This window comes from Diabrotica virgifera, chromosome 3 (assembly GCF_917563875.1).
Source record: "Diabrotica virgifera virgifera chromosome 3, PGI_DIABVI_V3a".
Classification (NCBI taxonomy): domain Eukaryota; kingdom Metazoa; phylum Arthropoda; class Insecta; order Coleoptera; family Chrysomelidae; genus Diabrotica; species Diabrotica virgifera.
In genome coordinates, this window is record NC_065445.1 from 246,039,234 (window position 1) to 246,055,866 (window position 16,633).

Here is a 16,633-nt window from a genome sequence, read left to right on the forward strand (position 1 = left end):
AACACGTTTGTAGAAAAAACAAGTTTATGTAACGGTATAATATTTTCGCTAAAAATTTTTAGACATTCCTCTCGAGTGTAGACTACCAGTTCTACCTCTTACGGGTCATAGGTTTCATGGTTTCAGCAATTAACAAAAATATTGTATTTTTAAATTTATAAAGTTTGTAGAAAAAATATTATATTGTATGATATACGTGTTAAAAAGTACATTTTAAAGGCACTCATGTGAATTGCAGAATTCGCTTCGCTCATTCTGCAATCTTTCACATGCGTGCCTTAAAATTGTACTTTTAACACTTATATCATAAATAACTATTAAATATTCGCCTTTATCAATCCTACCTAATGCTTCTAGTTTCTTTTCCATTGTCACTACAACATTTTTACGTTTTGTTGCCATTACGTAGACAAAAAACACGCAAACACAATCTGAAGCACGATTACATAACGGAAGTGAACAATACGAAGCGACTGCACAACGACTGTACTACACACAATACGGTCACAGGGAACAATGTTTAGGCCAGAGTAATAAGACAAAAATATACCCCGTTCGTGACACTTCAGCAGCCAGGGTACTGAAGCGTTTTTTCGACAAGTAACACCTATAGGAACAAATTGTAACTATTTCCTGCGTAGGATCTGGCGGCCATTTTTATTTATAAACAATTAACTGTCAAAAAATGGCATTTTTCCCTTTTTTTTCAAATCAATGGAAAACAGTGAAACTAATGATTTTTTTAGTACAAATATCTTTGAGATTATGGAAGAAGCTTTAAAATGACATATTACAAATTTTGATATACTCAATTATTGTTAATATAATTGCGAAAAAAGGTCGGAATTGCCAAAAAAAATATTTTCGCAATAACTGTTGTAAAAATTAGTGTACAGGTTTGAAATTTCTATCAAATGAGGGTTGTTTGGTGCTTAATATGTGACAAAAATTTCAAAGCGATTCATTCAATTGTTTAAATTTTATTCAAATTGTTTATCCCAGGGAACATTTTTTTTGCAATAACATAAGTCAGAAAAACATGACGTTAGAACCATTTCACAGGTGTCAAATGAAAGATCATGAGCTATATTTTCAACTTGTTTTAAAAAAATCGAATAAAAAATGCATTTATTAGTATTAAATAATTATGCAAAAGTATCGTAAATCTTTCCTTATAAACTTTTTGGATAAATTTTTCAAAAAAATTAACTTTTTTACCCTGTTTTAAGTGCACAACTACCAAGTAATGTTATTTATATCATAATTGATAAAAAATTATAATAAATAAATATAATTTCTTATATAACAAAATAAAAAGTTTATAAGGAAAGATTTACGATACTTTTGCATAATTATTTATTACTAATAAATGCATTTTTTACTCGCTTTTTTTAAACCAAGTTGAAAACATAGCTCATGCTCTTTCATTTGACATCTGTGAAATGGTTCTGACGTCATGTTTTCCTGACTTATGTTATTGCAAAAGCAATGCTCTCTGGGATAAACAATTTGAATAAAATTTAAACAATTCAATGAATCGCTTTGAAATTTTTATCACATATTAAGCACCACAGAACCCTTATATGACAAAAATTTCAAAGCTGTACACTAATTTTTACAATAGATATTGCAAAATTATTTTTTTTTTGCAATTCCGACCTTTTTCGCAATTATATTAACAATAAATGAGTATATCAAACTTTGTAATACGTCATTTTAAAGCTTTTTCCATAATCTCAAAGATATTTGTACTAAAAAACCATAAGTTTCAGTGTTTTCCATTGATTTGAAAAAAAAGGGAAAAATGCCATTTTTTGACACTTAATTGTTTATAAATAAAAATGGCCGCCAGATCCTGCGCAGGAAATAGTTACAATTTGCTCTTTTAGGTATTACCTGTCGAAAAAACGCTTCAGTACCCTGGCTGCTCGAGTGTCATGGGAAAAACCTTATTACCCTGGACTAGTTGTTATTTAAGAACAGACTAAGACCATTGTTTTAAAAAAGAATTTTTTAAATAGTTTTTTAGTCTATTTTAAACAATGCTAAGACAGTTTGCAGTTTGACATAAATAAAGGAAAAGGAATAAAGACAGGTGCCTGTTCTTTCCGATAAGCCGAGACGGTCGCTCTGCCGTTGTGTGCCATGAACCATTTTTACTATCGGATCGTATAGTTCAAATTACACAAATACACATTATTATCTCTCAAATATTATTTTGCCTACATACATTTTTATTTGGTAAAATGTTTTTAAATTATTTATTTGTTAAAATGTTTGTCTGATGAAAATCGGTCCGGTTTAGCCGGACTTCCGGGTTATCGGGGGCCGACTTATCAGGGTTCCACTGTATCATCTTCTTACAATAGGGTTTGTAGAGAAAATTATTATTTTAGGATGATAAGAAGGAGTCCAATAAAGTAGAAACCATGTATTCGAAATGGCAGAAACGATGGAAGGAGTTTTTCGAATTCAATCATGATCTTATCAACAAAGAACCATCTTTTTACGATGCTACTGAAGGAGGAGATAGGGAAGAACAGTAAGTTATGGCGAGTTAGTAGGGTTAGTCTATTTTTGTTCTTTTTAATCAATTTAAAATCTTTCATAATTAAAAAAAATCTGAAAAATATTTTTGACATTTCAAAAATTTCGGTATTAATTATTGTACAATGTAAAAATTGTGCTAGGAGAAGATTATTCCTTTGTTATATATGTAAGTGGGTGGTACATTATTTATAAAGAGCTACTTTCCATCGAAATTGAAGATGAAAATCCACCACCTTTAGGAGCAATTCCTTTAATTCAAGATGTATGGGAGACAATAAAACATCTAAAAGTAACAAAACTCCAGAAAGTGACGGTACACTTTCAGAACTTACTAAATGTGGGGGACATAGTCTAATTAACCAGATACAGAAATAATAGTAAGAGCTTGGAATGGAGAACAAATCCCAGAAGAGTGGTGTACCTACTGGGATTGTTTGTTCGTTACGGAAAAAGAGTGATCAATTGGAGTGAAGAAAATATAGGGGTATAACCCGTCTTAACACAGTATACAAAATATTTTCGAGTATTCCATATGTTCGCACAAGATTCTGATATTCTAGTCGCCTGAATATATCGAGGAGCTTCTTGGCGAATATCAAAGTGCTTTTAGGTCTGATTGATCAACAACGGACCAGAATTTGTAATAGACCAACGAATTCAATATCGATATCTACGTTAGAAGCCGTGGACAAATTCTAAATTTCCTAAAACTAATAAGACTGGTAAGGGCTACAATATGTAAAGTTATTTACAAAGTAGAAATACAAGGTGACACTATTTTCTCTTGACCCACTCCCATTTTCTCCAGATCATCTCTGTCTGCATCTTTCCACCTTTTTCTAAGCCATCCTACAGATTTCCTATCTGGCCTCTCCCCAAGCAGCTATGTCTGGTTTGATTTTTGGATAGATTTTTCAAGTTTTTATGAATGCACACAGATCCTCAATTACCTTGCTTTGATACATACAAAATCTTATACTGATATATTATCTTCTCTCATGCACTGAGGCTGAAAAATATTTGCGTCGATTGCATTCACGGAAAAACTTTTAGAGAACTATTCGGCAGCAAATATTTCTTGGGGATTATTTGTCCAGACCTTTTTGTGGGGATTTTTTGTCCGGGGATTATTTTTGGGGATTTTTGTGGGAATTTTTTGTCTAGTGATAATTTGTGGTGATTTTTTGTCCGGTATCATTTTTGTCTGGGGATTATTTGTCCGGACCCCCATAGTTTGTATGTTATATTGATTAGGTGTATGAGCATTAATTTATGAATATAGTTATATATTAAAAAAAATTTTGCTTTTAGATTTGTAGTAAAAGACCGAGTAACTGAATATTCACCTGCACAGAGAAGTTTAATAGTAATGCAGATCCTCTTGAGGGTTAAATTCGATGATACTGATAAGGTAAGTTTCTTTGCTGTCACCAATAACACAGCCCAACAAAAAAAATGTTTTGTCTTGCTGCCGAAAAAAAATCAACTGATTTTAGTTAATTCATCTGTGCTGATTCCAAAAATAAAAACCTTTTCTTTGTATCAGCTCTAGTTTTCGAGATAGGTATAACATACTTATCAAATACTTAAATATTCTTACATTTCTGTATATTCCACCACCATAATTGCAATATGTTTATAAACAAACTTAACAAATTCTAAGACAAATGGGCAAATGAACAAAAGGCCTATTTTGGTGGTAATTTAGGAGATCAAGATAAATCCTGAGCTCCACATGTAGTGTGCAAAACTTGTATTGAAAACTTGCGACAGTGAGAGGACGAAAGGACAACGAAAATGTTTAAATTTGGTTTTCCAATGGTATGGAGGGAACCAAAAATCATTTTGACGATTGGTATTTCTGTCTTGTGAATATAAAGGGCATTAATCGTCACAATCGATATACGTGAACATATCCTAACCTGGATTCAGCAATAAGACCAATTCCACATCAGCTTGAGCAGATACCCATTTCAATATTTAGCAGCCTACCTATGTTACCAGAGGATAATGCCGAAACATTATTTGACGAACTGCAGACTAATATATTTGAGGAAGACGACAGTGATTTTGAAGGGGATTCAACACGTCCTGAGCGCTTTACTCAGGAAGAGCTAAGTGATCTTATCAGAAATTTGAACCTTCCCAAGGATTCTTCCGAGTTGCTTACCTCCAGACTAAAAGAAAAGAATGTTCGTCACTCAGACACCAAAATTACATACTACGGTAATAGAGATAAAAGATCTTTTGCCTTTTTTTCTCAGCAAGATGATACGGTTTTTTAAAGGACTGTTAGAAAAAATGGGTGTATCGGAGTATACACCAGATCACTGGCATCTTTTTATCGACAGTTCCAAACGAAGTTTAAAGTGTGTCCTTCTACATAATGGCAACAAATATGGAAGTATACCAATTGAGCATTAAAGTGGAATAAATGCTCAACAATTTTAACAAACACGGTTGTCATATGAGTAATAAAATTCATTACTTCCACAGCCACTTAGACCGTTTCCCAGAAAATCTTCACCAAGATATCAAAACGATGAAAGAGGGGTATCAGGAAGATGGGGCTATCACATGATGGCGGATTACTGCTGGAGTCTTCAAAGGGACCGTCCTTTTAAAGCCTTTGCAAGAAAATCATATAAAAGGAAGTTTTTAGGTGACGCCGAATAACACATTTTTGTTGCGACGCTGCCGGTTAGGTTAGAGTTAAAGTTAAGTTTTTTTGGCAGATATGTGTGATGATTTTTGTAAGTACATTATAGTACAATTAATATCTTACTTTTTATTCGTATTTGGTTTATTTCATGGGTAGCAGCACTACATATGTAGGTGGTGCTGCGTTAAATTACCCTATATGCTAGAAATGTGATCTGTTGTCGTATTTTCTGAAAACGATCTGATGGAACAAATCTGGTGGCATTTTTGGATTCAGCAGACCCAAATTACCTAGAAACAGTAAAAAAATTTCCGGCAGCAAACTGTGTGTTTATAGTATTTTTACTACAAAAGCGATATTACGTAGGTCAAAATTTTTGACGTAAGAGAACTGTCAAAACATTAGAATGTGACTTTTCATTATTGCCCAGTTTATAATAAACACGGCAATAATGAAAAGTCACATTCTAATGTTTTGACAGTTCTCTTACGTCAAAAATTTTGACCTACGTAATATCGCTTTTGTAGTAAAAATACTATACCAGTGTAATCTATTGTTGAATACTATAACAAAAAAAGCCAAACGCGGTAAAAATGAGTGGCGCACACAATATTCCAGCTGCAAAAGAACTGATATGAATATCACGTAGCACAAAAATGTATTTTCATTTTGAAAGTATTTTCATGTATTTTCATCTAAATTTGAAATAAAACGTGCCACAAAAGAGCCACAAACTACAAACTTTATCAAATGTAGGTACTCTTTTGTGAAATGTTTTACTACCAATTTATTAAATACCATAGAAAATACCAGCTCTTTCTAGCTGGAATATACCTTAGCGGTTTGTTTATTCTTGTATCAGGGGATTTTAAAAGTTTTTTTTTATAAATTAAATAATATATGAACTTGAATGTAATAGTTAAGCGTGATAAATGGTCGTCTTTGTCGCATTATCGCCCAAATGGTCCAGTGGTTACGGCACTAAACTTGTGATAGGGCAATCCGAGTTCAGCCATCTGAAATGAGGCCATCCCGATGGCTGGGATATATTTATTTTCAATGTTATTATTTGTGCCCATCGAATGTATACCAGAATACTTTTCCATTTGGAATAGATTGAAAAAATTGGGATGGCTGGCAAATGAACTCGGATTGCCCGATCAAGTTTAGCGTCGATACCACCAGACCATTTCGGCCATAATGGTTAAATGGATATTTCTTTTGGAGTTCGATAACTTCTAAACGGTTTAACCGATTTTAATCACTAAACATGAGTTTGAAAGTTATTGGCAAGTAGTGTCTGATGGACTCACGGTTACATATGGTACCAGAAGGTAGAGTCCTTTTCATGAGCATTTTTCAGTGCGTCACAATTTTTCGATTTCTTTCTAACGCATTATACAGGGTGTTTCATTGGGAAAGTAACATACGTTAACTGTAGAAATAGGACACTTAGGCGATCTCAAAAATACCATACTTAATGGATCTTACTCCATTAATAATAAAGATACTGGGTGTTTTATCTATTTTGCCATTTTCTTAATTGGTTCATAACTTTTTAACCACACTGTATATTTATTTTATATTTGGCACGCAAATCTCATTTAAGGTGTACAATAAAATAATTTATTTACAATTGTAAAAAATCCAGATCCGGATTAAAAAATATTGGAAAAATGTTCCGACCCCAAAACAACACCCTGTACATTAAATTTTTTAAAATTGATTTTTCAGTTGAAAAGAGGATGAAAAACTAAATTCAGTGGTATAATTTGAATTTTCAGCAAAATGATTTTTCTGGTGAAATTTGGAATTTGAATTGCGAGAGCTCTAAGTAGAAAAAAATTGAAATAAAGCTTACAACTTGTCAACCTCACTGTATATTAATTTTATATTTAACACGCCAATATTCTTTTAGGTTTACAATCAATTAATTTATCTACAATTATAAAAAATCCAGGTCCGGTTTAAAAAATATTGTGTAAATATTCCGACCCAAAAAACACATTGTATATTAATTTTCTTTAAAATGTATTTCGCATTTGAAAAGAGGATGAAAAACAAAATTAGTGGTATACTTTGAATTTTCGACAAAATGATTTTTCTGATAAAATTTTGAATTTGAATTCTGAAATTATGTCAATTGCGAGAGCTCTTGTAGAAAAAATTAAAATGCGACTTAATTTTAATTAATACCATTGTTTAACACGTTGACGGACAGAACGTCTATAGACGTCTAATTTCCACTGATGTAATATGACACAACGTCTATAGACGACATTTAAAAAAACGAGTTGTGACAAAAATCTGTCTCAAAAGATGTCACAATAATACATCTACAGATGCATAATATATGAAATGTGACACGACGTCCATGGTCGTCGTCCACATGTTCACAAAAAATGTTAAAAAACTCATTGTCGCTATAAACTATAAGCGGTAAATGAAATTCAGCAATTTCCTCTTTTCTACTTTGCAAAATATATAGTGTCACAACACTTTCTTATACATTTGACGCACTGTCCGTCAACGTGTTAATCTAAATTAGTAAAATGTTAATATTTTGGTGTTTTTTATTATATGTGAAAAATAGGTTTTGGCGAATATTCATCTTTAAATAATGAATAAACAATAAAGGGTCAATAAAGAATACATCACTTTAATCAACAAAATAGCTAAAAATTATAACAAAACAGCGAAAATTTGCAGCATAATCACTATTCAAAACTAAAGTACTTATTCAAAATTACCACCATCAAAAATTATTTTTTTATACGTAGGTACGGTAAATTTTTGTAGTTAGGTACCTAGCGTCATGTGTACTGTGTACTGTGTGTGTTGAGTAAGTGTCTTGTTACATTGCAAAGTCGACGTCATTGTCTTTGTAAAGAGACGCTAATTGTATCCGAACGTCTGCGGTTCCTCCGGTGAGTACCAATCCCACAAGGACAGAAACTATTTTCATTTATTAATTTATAATAAACGAAAAATTTCTGACCCTGGTGAGATTCGAACTCACGACCATTCGGACATTTCGATCCAAAGGTAGGCGCTCTTACCACTGAGCCACAGAGGGGTCATCAAAAATTATTGTTATGTGTGCAAATGTTAATATTTTACCAATTTAGATTAAATAATGGTATTAATTAAAATTAAGTCCTATTTTAATTTATTTTACTTTGAGCTTCGCAATTCACATAATTTCAGAATTCAAATTCAAATTTTTAACAGAAAAATCATTTTGCCGAAAATTTAAAGTATACCGCTAATTTTGTTTTTCATCCTCTTTTCAAATGCAAAATCCATTTAAAAAAAAATAATATACAAGGTGTTTTTTTTTGGTTGGAACATTTATACAATATTTTTTAATCCGGACCTGGATTTTTTATAATTGTAATTAAATTAATTGACTGGACACCTAAAGGAATATTCGCGTGTTAAATATAAAATCAATATACAGTGTGGTTGACAAGTTGTAAGCTGTATTTCAATTTTTTCTACTTAGAGCTCTCGCATTTCACTTAATTTCAGAATTCAAATTCCAAATTTCACCAGAAAAATCATTTTGCTGAAAATTCAAAGTATACCACTGAATGTAGTTTTTTATCCTCTTTTCAACTGCAAAATCCATTTTAAAAAAATTTAATGTACAGGGTGTTGTTTTGGGGTCGGAACATTTTTCCAATATTTTTTAAGCCGGACCTGGATTTTTTACAATTTTAAATGAATTAATTTATTGTACGCCTTAAATGATATTTGCGTGCCAAATATAAAATAAATATACAGAGTGGTCAACAAGTTATGAACCAATTAAGAAAATGGCACAATAGATAAAACACCCAGTATCTTTGTAATTAATGGAGTAAGACCCATTAAGTATGGTATTTTTGAGACCGCTCAAGTATCCTCTTTCTACAGTTAACGTATGTTACTTTACCAATGAAACACCCTGTATTGTATGTGACAGAAAAAAAGGCACGTCTGTGATTACATACATTTATTAAAATGTCATGTTAGAATAAATATTATAAATGGTTATTTATCACGGACTTACCTTTTTTTGTATTATTTGTGATGTGATATTTTTCTCAAATATGAGGTATACACCGTTAAGCGCGTCTGGAGGCCTTCGACAAACTCTCATTTATTGGCCCAATTCGTAGGTGGAAATTTTGAGTAATTGTCAAAAAACCAAAATTTTCAAAGTTAAATTTTTCAGTTTTTCGGCTATACTGAGCCGTGTGTATGTCTGATCCTGACCAATTAGGCACCATTTCAAAGCTGAGCTCAAGCGCTATTGTTTTGGTGAATTTGTGGTTTCCTGTCTCTCTTTGTACCTGACATACATTTACCCCAAAAAATATGTCCTGTAGTACCTACCCTATCCAGTCCTTAAGCTGGCTTATGGGTGGTCAAAAGTCACAAACTACACCAGTTCTGAATCGGCCCCGACCCCCTCTTGATACATACAAAGAAAAAAAATCAGATCGATGTAACTTTTCCACACCCGTACATACATACATGCATACCCACAAACATTTTCTCCTTTTTGAATGGACATTGAGTAAAATTTCTGAGCTCGGTAACTTTTGAATAGTATAAACGATTTTCTAAATTAGACATGCGTTGAAATGGTAATGATGAATACTATATAAAGCCGTTGAGGTCGGACTTAATTATTTTCTCACATTGCTCCAAAATACGTGCTTCATTAATAATTTTTGATGTTCATAATTTCAGGTATTTCAGGTATAATAACAAATTATTATTTTTAGGTGGGGATTAGAAGGCTTTTAAATGATTCCACCTACATTGCTTGTTTTCCTTTACACGAAGGCAGATGGAATAAAGATACCAGTGATGGGAAAATTCTAGACCGACGGGTAAGTACTCGTATTTCGATGTATTAAGAGAAACTGAATGAACTATTACATTAAGAGAAAAAGCAGTTTTTGTTTTTATTTAATTCAGAGTTGGACCACCATCTCCAGATATCTATTTCTGCCTCTCAGGCGTTATCAATGGAGCTATGTAGTCACAACTCTGAATCAAACACTAACAGACTGCCTTATTTAAGGGAAATTATCGCGAATGCAATAATTCCACCTTTGAGACGCAAATCAGCGACATCTCTCGTACAAGTGACGAATATAGAAGAAAGCAGAAAGGATGTCCTTTCTGCTTTCTTCCATATTCGTCGTCTCCGTGATTATAAAGCCGAAGATACGGGATGCAACTAGAAGGCAGTTTCTTAACGAAAAGTTTTATACCTTATTCCACGAACGAGTCGTATAATTCCAATATCCGCTAACTCCACTTTTTGTATATTTTGAACTATCATTGTTTTTATAGATAGTCTGTGCAATTTATTAGATGTTATTATGTTCCTTTTGTACCTAAAACCGCCAGATTCCGACTAAATTTGACAGTAAGGTTAAGAATTCTTTCCAAAACCCGCCAGCTCCTTTCATTCTGAAGATTTCAATATGGCGGTGTAGTTCAAAACTGTGTCAATATTGTTGTCCGTAATTTTCTTTTATTAATTAAAATATTGGAAGAAATAACTAAACAAGTTGAAAAAGCATGTCCTAATAAAAAAAGAAAAAGTCGTTAAATTCACTTGTAGCTATATCCAAAATTCGCTAATTCCACGCTATCTCCACTGGTTAGCTAAACCTGCTAAATCCACTTTTTTATACTTAAATAAATTTTTATCTTTTGTTTTATTAACCAAGTTACGTAAATCAGGTTTATCAACGAATTAGAATTATATTCCCTAATGGAATAATTTCAATTCATTTAGACAGGTGCTCTGAAATAATAAAAAATACAGTTTTTTGCTTTTACTGAAAATTTGTTGGGTGTGGAGTTAGCGGAGATTGGAATTATACGACTAGTCGTATTACGACTGTGTTTTATTATCTCTACAACGAATATTTTATTGTGCAAAATATGAAGAACAAAAGTAAATTGCAAATTACATTGTTGTTTATTGGAATAATTATTAGAGCCATTTACTTTCGTACTTCTTATGTTGTACACTAAAATATTAGTTGTTGCGATACTCCAAAACAGCTGTATATTCGTGGAATGAACCATAGATTTAAAATATTGTTTATTATTTTTATTTCAGTTATTTTAATTGTAGTAAACTTTGTATCTGGGACTTTTCTTTTTCCTCGTTTTACGAGAGATGTCGCTGATCTGCGTCTGAAAGGTGGAATTATTGCATTCGCGGTAATTTCACTTAAATAAGGCAGCCTTTTAGGGTCGATTTCTCATACCTGCCTTAATCTATGGTTCAGTTGACCGCAGTTCACCGGTGAACTTCGGTTTTGTTTGGAATGCATTTCTCATTGCACGTTCATGTCAGTGCTCGTTCTACAGCTTTCGAGAAATGCCAATAGATGGCAAAAGGTAAAACACTATCGCCATTTTGTACGATCATTTTTATGCTGTTGTTGAAAAAAGTTAAATTTAAGTATTTATAGTAAAATAGTCATTTTAATAATTATAAATAAATGTTATAAAAACAAAAATAATGTTATCGTGTATCGTTAGGCTTAATATAATAAAATATACCCTATTCCACGAACATACGCCTGTTTTGGATTACTTCGACAACGAATATTTTACTGTGCAAAATAAGAAGAACGAAAGTAAATTGCAAATTACATTGTTGTTTATTGGAATAATTATTAGCGCCATTTACTTTCGTACTTCTTGTATTGCACAGTAAATTATTCGTTGTAGAAGTAATCCAAAACAGGCGTATGTTCGTGGAATGGCCCATAGGATATATTTATATTATGACAGCGTTTCGTGTTAATACAACGCATGCGTAATCCATGAAATCATCTGAACTGGGTTCTGAAATCTTTGATCGGCCGAATTCCAGCGTTCAAGCATCGTTCAAGTTTAAACTGCCATCGGTTGAACGTGAATTGAGAAAGACGATTTTGACTTTAAACTGACGTTCACTAAGATGTTCAGATTAAACTGGAGTTGAACTCGATATGAGAAATTGGCCCTTAGTGTTTGATTCAGAGTTGTGACTACATAGCTCCATTGATAACGCTTGAGAGGCAGAAAGAGCTATCTGGAGATGGTGGTCCAACTCTGAATCAAATAAAAACAAAAACTGCCTTTTCTCTTTTTCATTTTTACTCAGATTTTTGAGTACTTGAAACTGTCTTTCGGTCCTTTTCCTAGACGAAAAGGAAGTAGATACGTGACCGTGTCCTTTCTGCTTTCTTCTATATTCGTCGTCTCCGTGCTTATAAAGCCGGAGATACGGGATGCAACCAGAAAGCAGTTTCTTAACGAAAAGTCTTAGATTTAAAACATTGTTTATTACTTTTATTTCAGTTATTTTAATTGTTTAATTATTGTAGTAAACTTTGTATAGTCGGTTCGCTAAACTTAGACACAACTGGCTAGTGATTTTAGACTCAGTGGCGGCCGGTCAGGGTCGGCAGGGTCGGCAGTGCCGACCCACATATTTATAGATATAGATTTTTTTAATATTTGTATCTGTGAAGTAAAAAAATGTGTTAGATAATACAGACTAAATTTTATTCATGGTTTTTAAAAGGATTTGATCAATGCGAGCGTTAAGTGATCCCTACGCATAACAGACTTCTCAAAAAATGAATGATCCGAGCCATTCATCTGACTTTTCGGCTAGCCGAGCCCAACTTATCCGTAGCTTGACGATTACACTTAAAACTCAACGAAATAACAAGTCGATGAGCAAGTGAACATGCATTCTCTCCGTAGGCATTAAGCGGCAGGTACAGCACATCACCGATCTGCCGGTCGGTGTTTCATTTGGAGGCATCGGCAGAAATTGTCAAAAATAATCACGCCGTTTTACGTCGTTTAGTTGATATTGTAAGTTTTTTAAGTTGTCAGGAATTATCATTTAGTGGACATGATGGATCGAAGCATTTGTTAAAAATCAAAGTAATTATAAAGAATTAATAAAATTGTTTTAGACATACATATTTACTTTCTGATTCGAAGTGTATTCGTAATACAGAATGAACTAATACATATAAAAAAAATAGTTACATTTTGAATCTCGTTATTAAATCTGAGATTTGGAAAACCATTTGTTTTTCTCTGGAAGTAGATGAATCTTCTGATTATCATGTCATTCACAATTATTATCAATTATTGTTGTTCGATACGCGTTACGTGGTAATATTTATGAGAGGTTTTTAGGTTTTAGAGACGTGAGTAAAAGCAATAAGGCAAAATATATTTTTGGTGTTTTAAAGAACAGATTAAAATTTTTCGATATCAAAAATAAATTGGTAGGGCAAACTGGGGCAATCTTATGACGGCGTTGCTGTGATGTGTGGTGAATTGAATGGTCTCCAGGCAAAAGTTAAAACTATTGCATTGCATCACAAGCTTTATTTACTCACTATTATGCGCATATAATGAATTTAGTTTTGCATGATACGTGTAAAAAAATAAAGAATATCGTCTTTTCTTGCCAGTTTAGCTCACCTAAACGGATTACTGGTTTAGAACAAATTTGTTTCGAAAAAAAAGCAAACAGTTTGTCAGACGCGATGAAATTTTAAATCTCGGTTAGTTTTATCTAAGCAGATTATCTCTGGTAGTTTTAGTATCTGTAGCAGATTTTCGTGAGCAGCTTTTGGAAGTTTTTGATTTTATTATCAAAGGCGACGATTTTGAAAGTGGCGATACCTCGATCCGTGAAGCAATCGGTTTGAGAACTTTATTAAATAATTACTCTTTTAATATTATTTTAAATATTTTTAAGACAGAGTTTCCCCAAGATATTCATTGTTGTTCAAAATCAGTCAACTGACGTTATTTATTCCAAAAATAGAATACGAAAGCTGGTGCAAAATCTCAGAGATTTTCGTAATGATAGTTTCCAATATATACGCAGTGACGTTTTGGATTCGCTTGATATTTCCGAACCAAAAAAGACGACGACATGATACATATCTTGAAAAACGAGTAGGTATATCTTGAAATTTTGGATACCTACTATTATATGCAAATAGATACTCGTTTTTCGAATTTTGAAGATTTGCAAATTTTTGACCCCTTTGACGATTCAAAGTTTAAAAGTTACCTTCGCCAAAGAATTTCCAAGATATTTATTATTACAAGTTAGGTACTTAAAAATTATGCCGATCCAAATATTTTCAGAAAGTGGGATAAGTTACAAAATATCGCCCCTTAGCTTACAACACCGCTCGAAAATTAACGGTTTTGACATATACATACCGTTGGATAGGTCTGCTTATTGCGCATGTAACCATTTGTCACATGGTTTAGATTTCAGTCAATCAGATGCCGTAATTCAAAAAGTAGTGACACCGCGCAAGTCGTCAACCTGTATCATGGTCAACACCGCACCAGTCGCTCTGTGATTATATGTTTGTACGTGAGTTTTACTGCTGAAAAGTCTAGTATCCAAGTAATCTATTACAACAAACTGTTCATCAATTTTCTTATTACCACCAATTTCTGCCTCAAATAAACGGGATTTATCTTGTCCCAAAAGAATTAACACGTATTGTGGAAACACCATGAAACAAGAGAGAACGAAGTACATCAAATAAAAAAAACAAAAAACAACAAAATCTCCTATGATGATTTAAGATGTTTAGTTTGATGGTATACCTATATGAGGAGACAAAAAACCTTGCCGACCCTGTCTCTAAGGCCACGAGCCGCCACTGATTTTAGTAAGTAATTTTGCCTATTTGGTAAAATTGGCAAAAAAATATTTAGGTACTAAATAGTTAATAATTACTAAATAGTTAGTAATTTTGCCAATTTTGGCAAAAAACAAAAAAATTACCTACTAAAATCACTAGCCAGTTGTGTCTGAATTTAGCGAACCGACTATATCTGGGACTTTTCGTTTTCCTCGTATTACATTTATTTTTTTATTTTTTTTTATAGCTTTTTTAGTCGACTTCTTAAAGTGCCATCTCCTTAATGGAGGTGGGCTACTACAATTACTGCAAACTCTTCTATGTCTTCTATGTCTCTTTTAGATGCTGTACTTAGAATGGGCTAGGCCGGCCAAATGGATGAAAAGGCAACCACTTAATCTAGTACGAAAATATTTTGGAGATAAAATAGGTTTATATTTTTGTTGGTTAGGTTATTATACAAAAATGCTTTACGCCCCAGCTGTAGTGGGAACTATATGTTTTTTGTATGGGATTTTTACTATTGATAGTAATGACAATATTGCTACGTAAGTTTTTTGATTTTACAATATTATTTTTTTTTCTAGTACTTACATAAACAAAATTATCTTTAACTGTAATTTTTGTGTATTTTTATATGAAATGAAAATACAAGGAAACAATAGGACAGAGAAGTATGCAATGCAATGGAGACAGCAAAGAGTATACACAAAAACTAAAAAAATATGTACGGAAACTATAAGACGGATAAAAACAAACCAGAAAATATTACAAAAATATTAAAATCGGACAATTTAAATAAAACCCCTTGAGCCATTGCTTTGGACTACCAATCTTTGAATGAAAAGTATTGAGAAACCAATATAATATGGTAGAGTTAACGAACAGAGTCTGTGGAGAAGGCGATATAATTTTCAACTCGACAGACTTTTTGGTAATTTAGATCATCAAAAAACTAAATCCATCATAATAAATTGCCTAAGATGGGTGGGCTACGTTTTGTGGATGTATGAGAGTGATCTGGCTACAATAAATATACTAAATAGGCCAGTCAGAAGGATGGAAGAAGCTTTTGAGGCAGGCCAAGTGCCTCATAAGTCAACTTATGATGGAAGTTTCGTTCTAGCATCTAGCAACATCTACTACATCTTTTACATAACCCTTCAGGTTTAATTCATTAATTTCATACGACTAGTTAAAAATCAAACTCAAATATTTGTTTTGAAGTTATAGTAATTAAGATACCAAGGGTATTATAAGGATAATGAGGCTTGAGGTCAATGGTGTGTATCCCGAGTGCCTTTGGCCCGAAGGATATACGTTGACCGGAAGCGTAGAGGATATACCTAAGAAAGAAGTACGAACTTCTCCAGGAAGTATATAAAATAATGCCCTCTATTCGTAACAGAACATTGTGTAAACATTTAAACATTGTGTAACAACACCAATTGATCATCCAAAGATAAATAATTCTGTGAAACGGAAACACAGGATAATAGATGAAACCTTTAAAATCATTGAGAACAGAAGAAATCTTTGTCAAAGGGGTGTGCATAGTGAAAGGGAAAAAGCTAGTTAAGAAACCTCAATACTAAAAAGCTAGTTAAGAAAAAATAAAACGAAGATGCAAGGCAGACAAAAACAGTACTATCAAAGTATATGCAAAGAAATTGAGAGACATAATCAGAATAATCAGCCGAGAGATCTATTT

The 16,633-nt window shown here is 32.7% G+C and overlaps 1 protein-coding gene across 1 annotated transcript in view; it reads left to right on the forward strand.

Annotated features, from left to right (window-relative positions):
- LOC126881645 (anoctamin-4) overlaps positions 1 to 16,633 on the forward strand; it is a 122,146-nt gene that overhangs the window by 57,521 nt on the left and 47,992 nt on the right. Inside the window, exons 6-9 of the mRNA XM_050646018.1 lie at positions 2,397 to 2,542; positions 3,862 to 3,961; positions 9,988 to 10,095; positions 15,265 to 15,470. Coding sequence (XP_050501975.1) covers positions 2,397 to 2,542; positions 3,862 to 3,961; positions 9,988 to 10,095; positions 15,265 to 15,470 — 560 coding nt within the window. The remainder of the gene's footprint in view (positions 1 to 2,396; positions 2,543 to 3,861; positions 3,962 to 9,987; positions 10,096 to 15,264; positions 15,471 to 16,633) is intronic.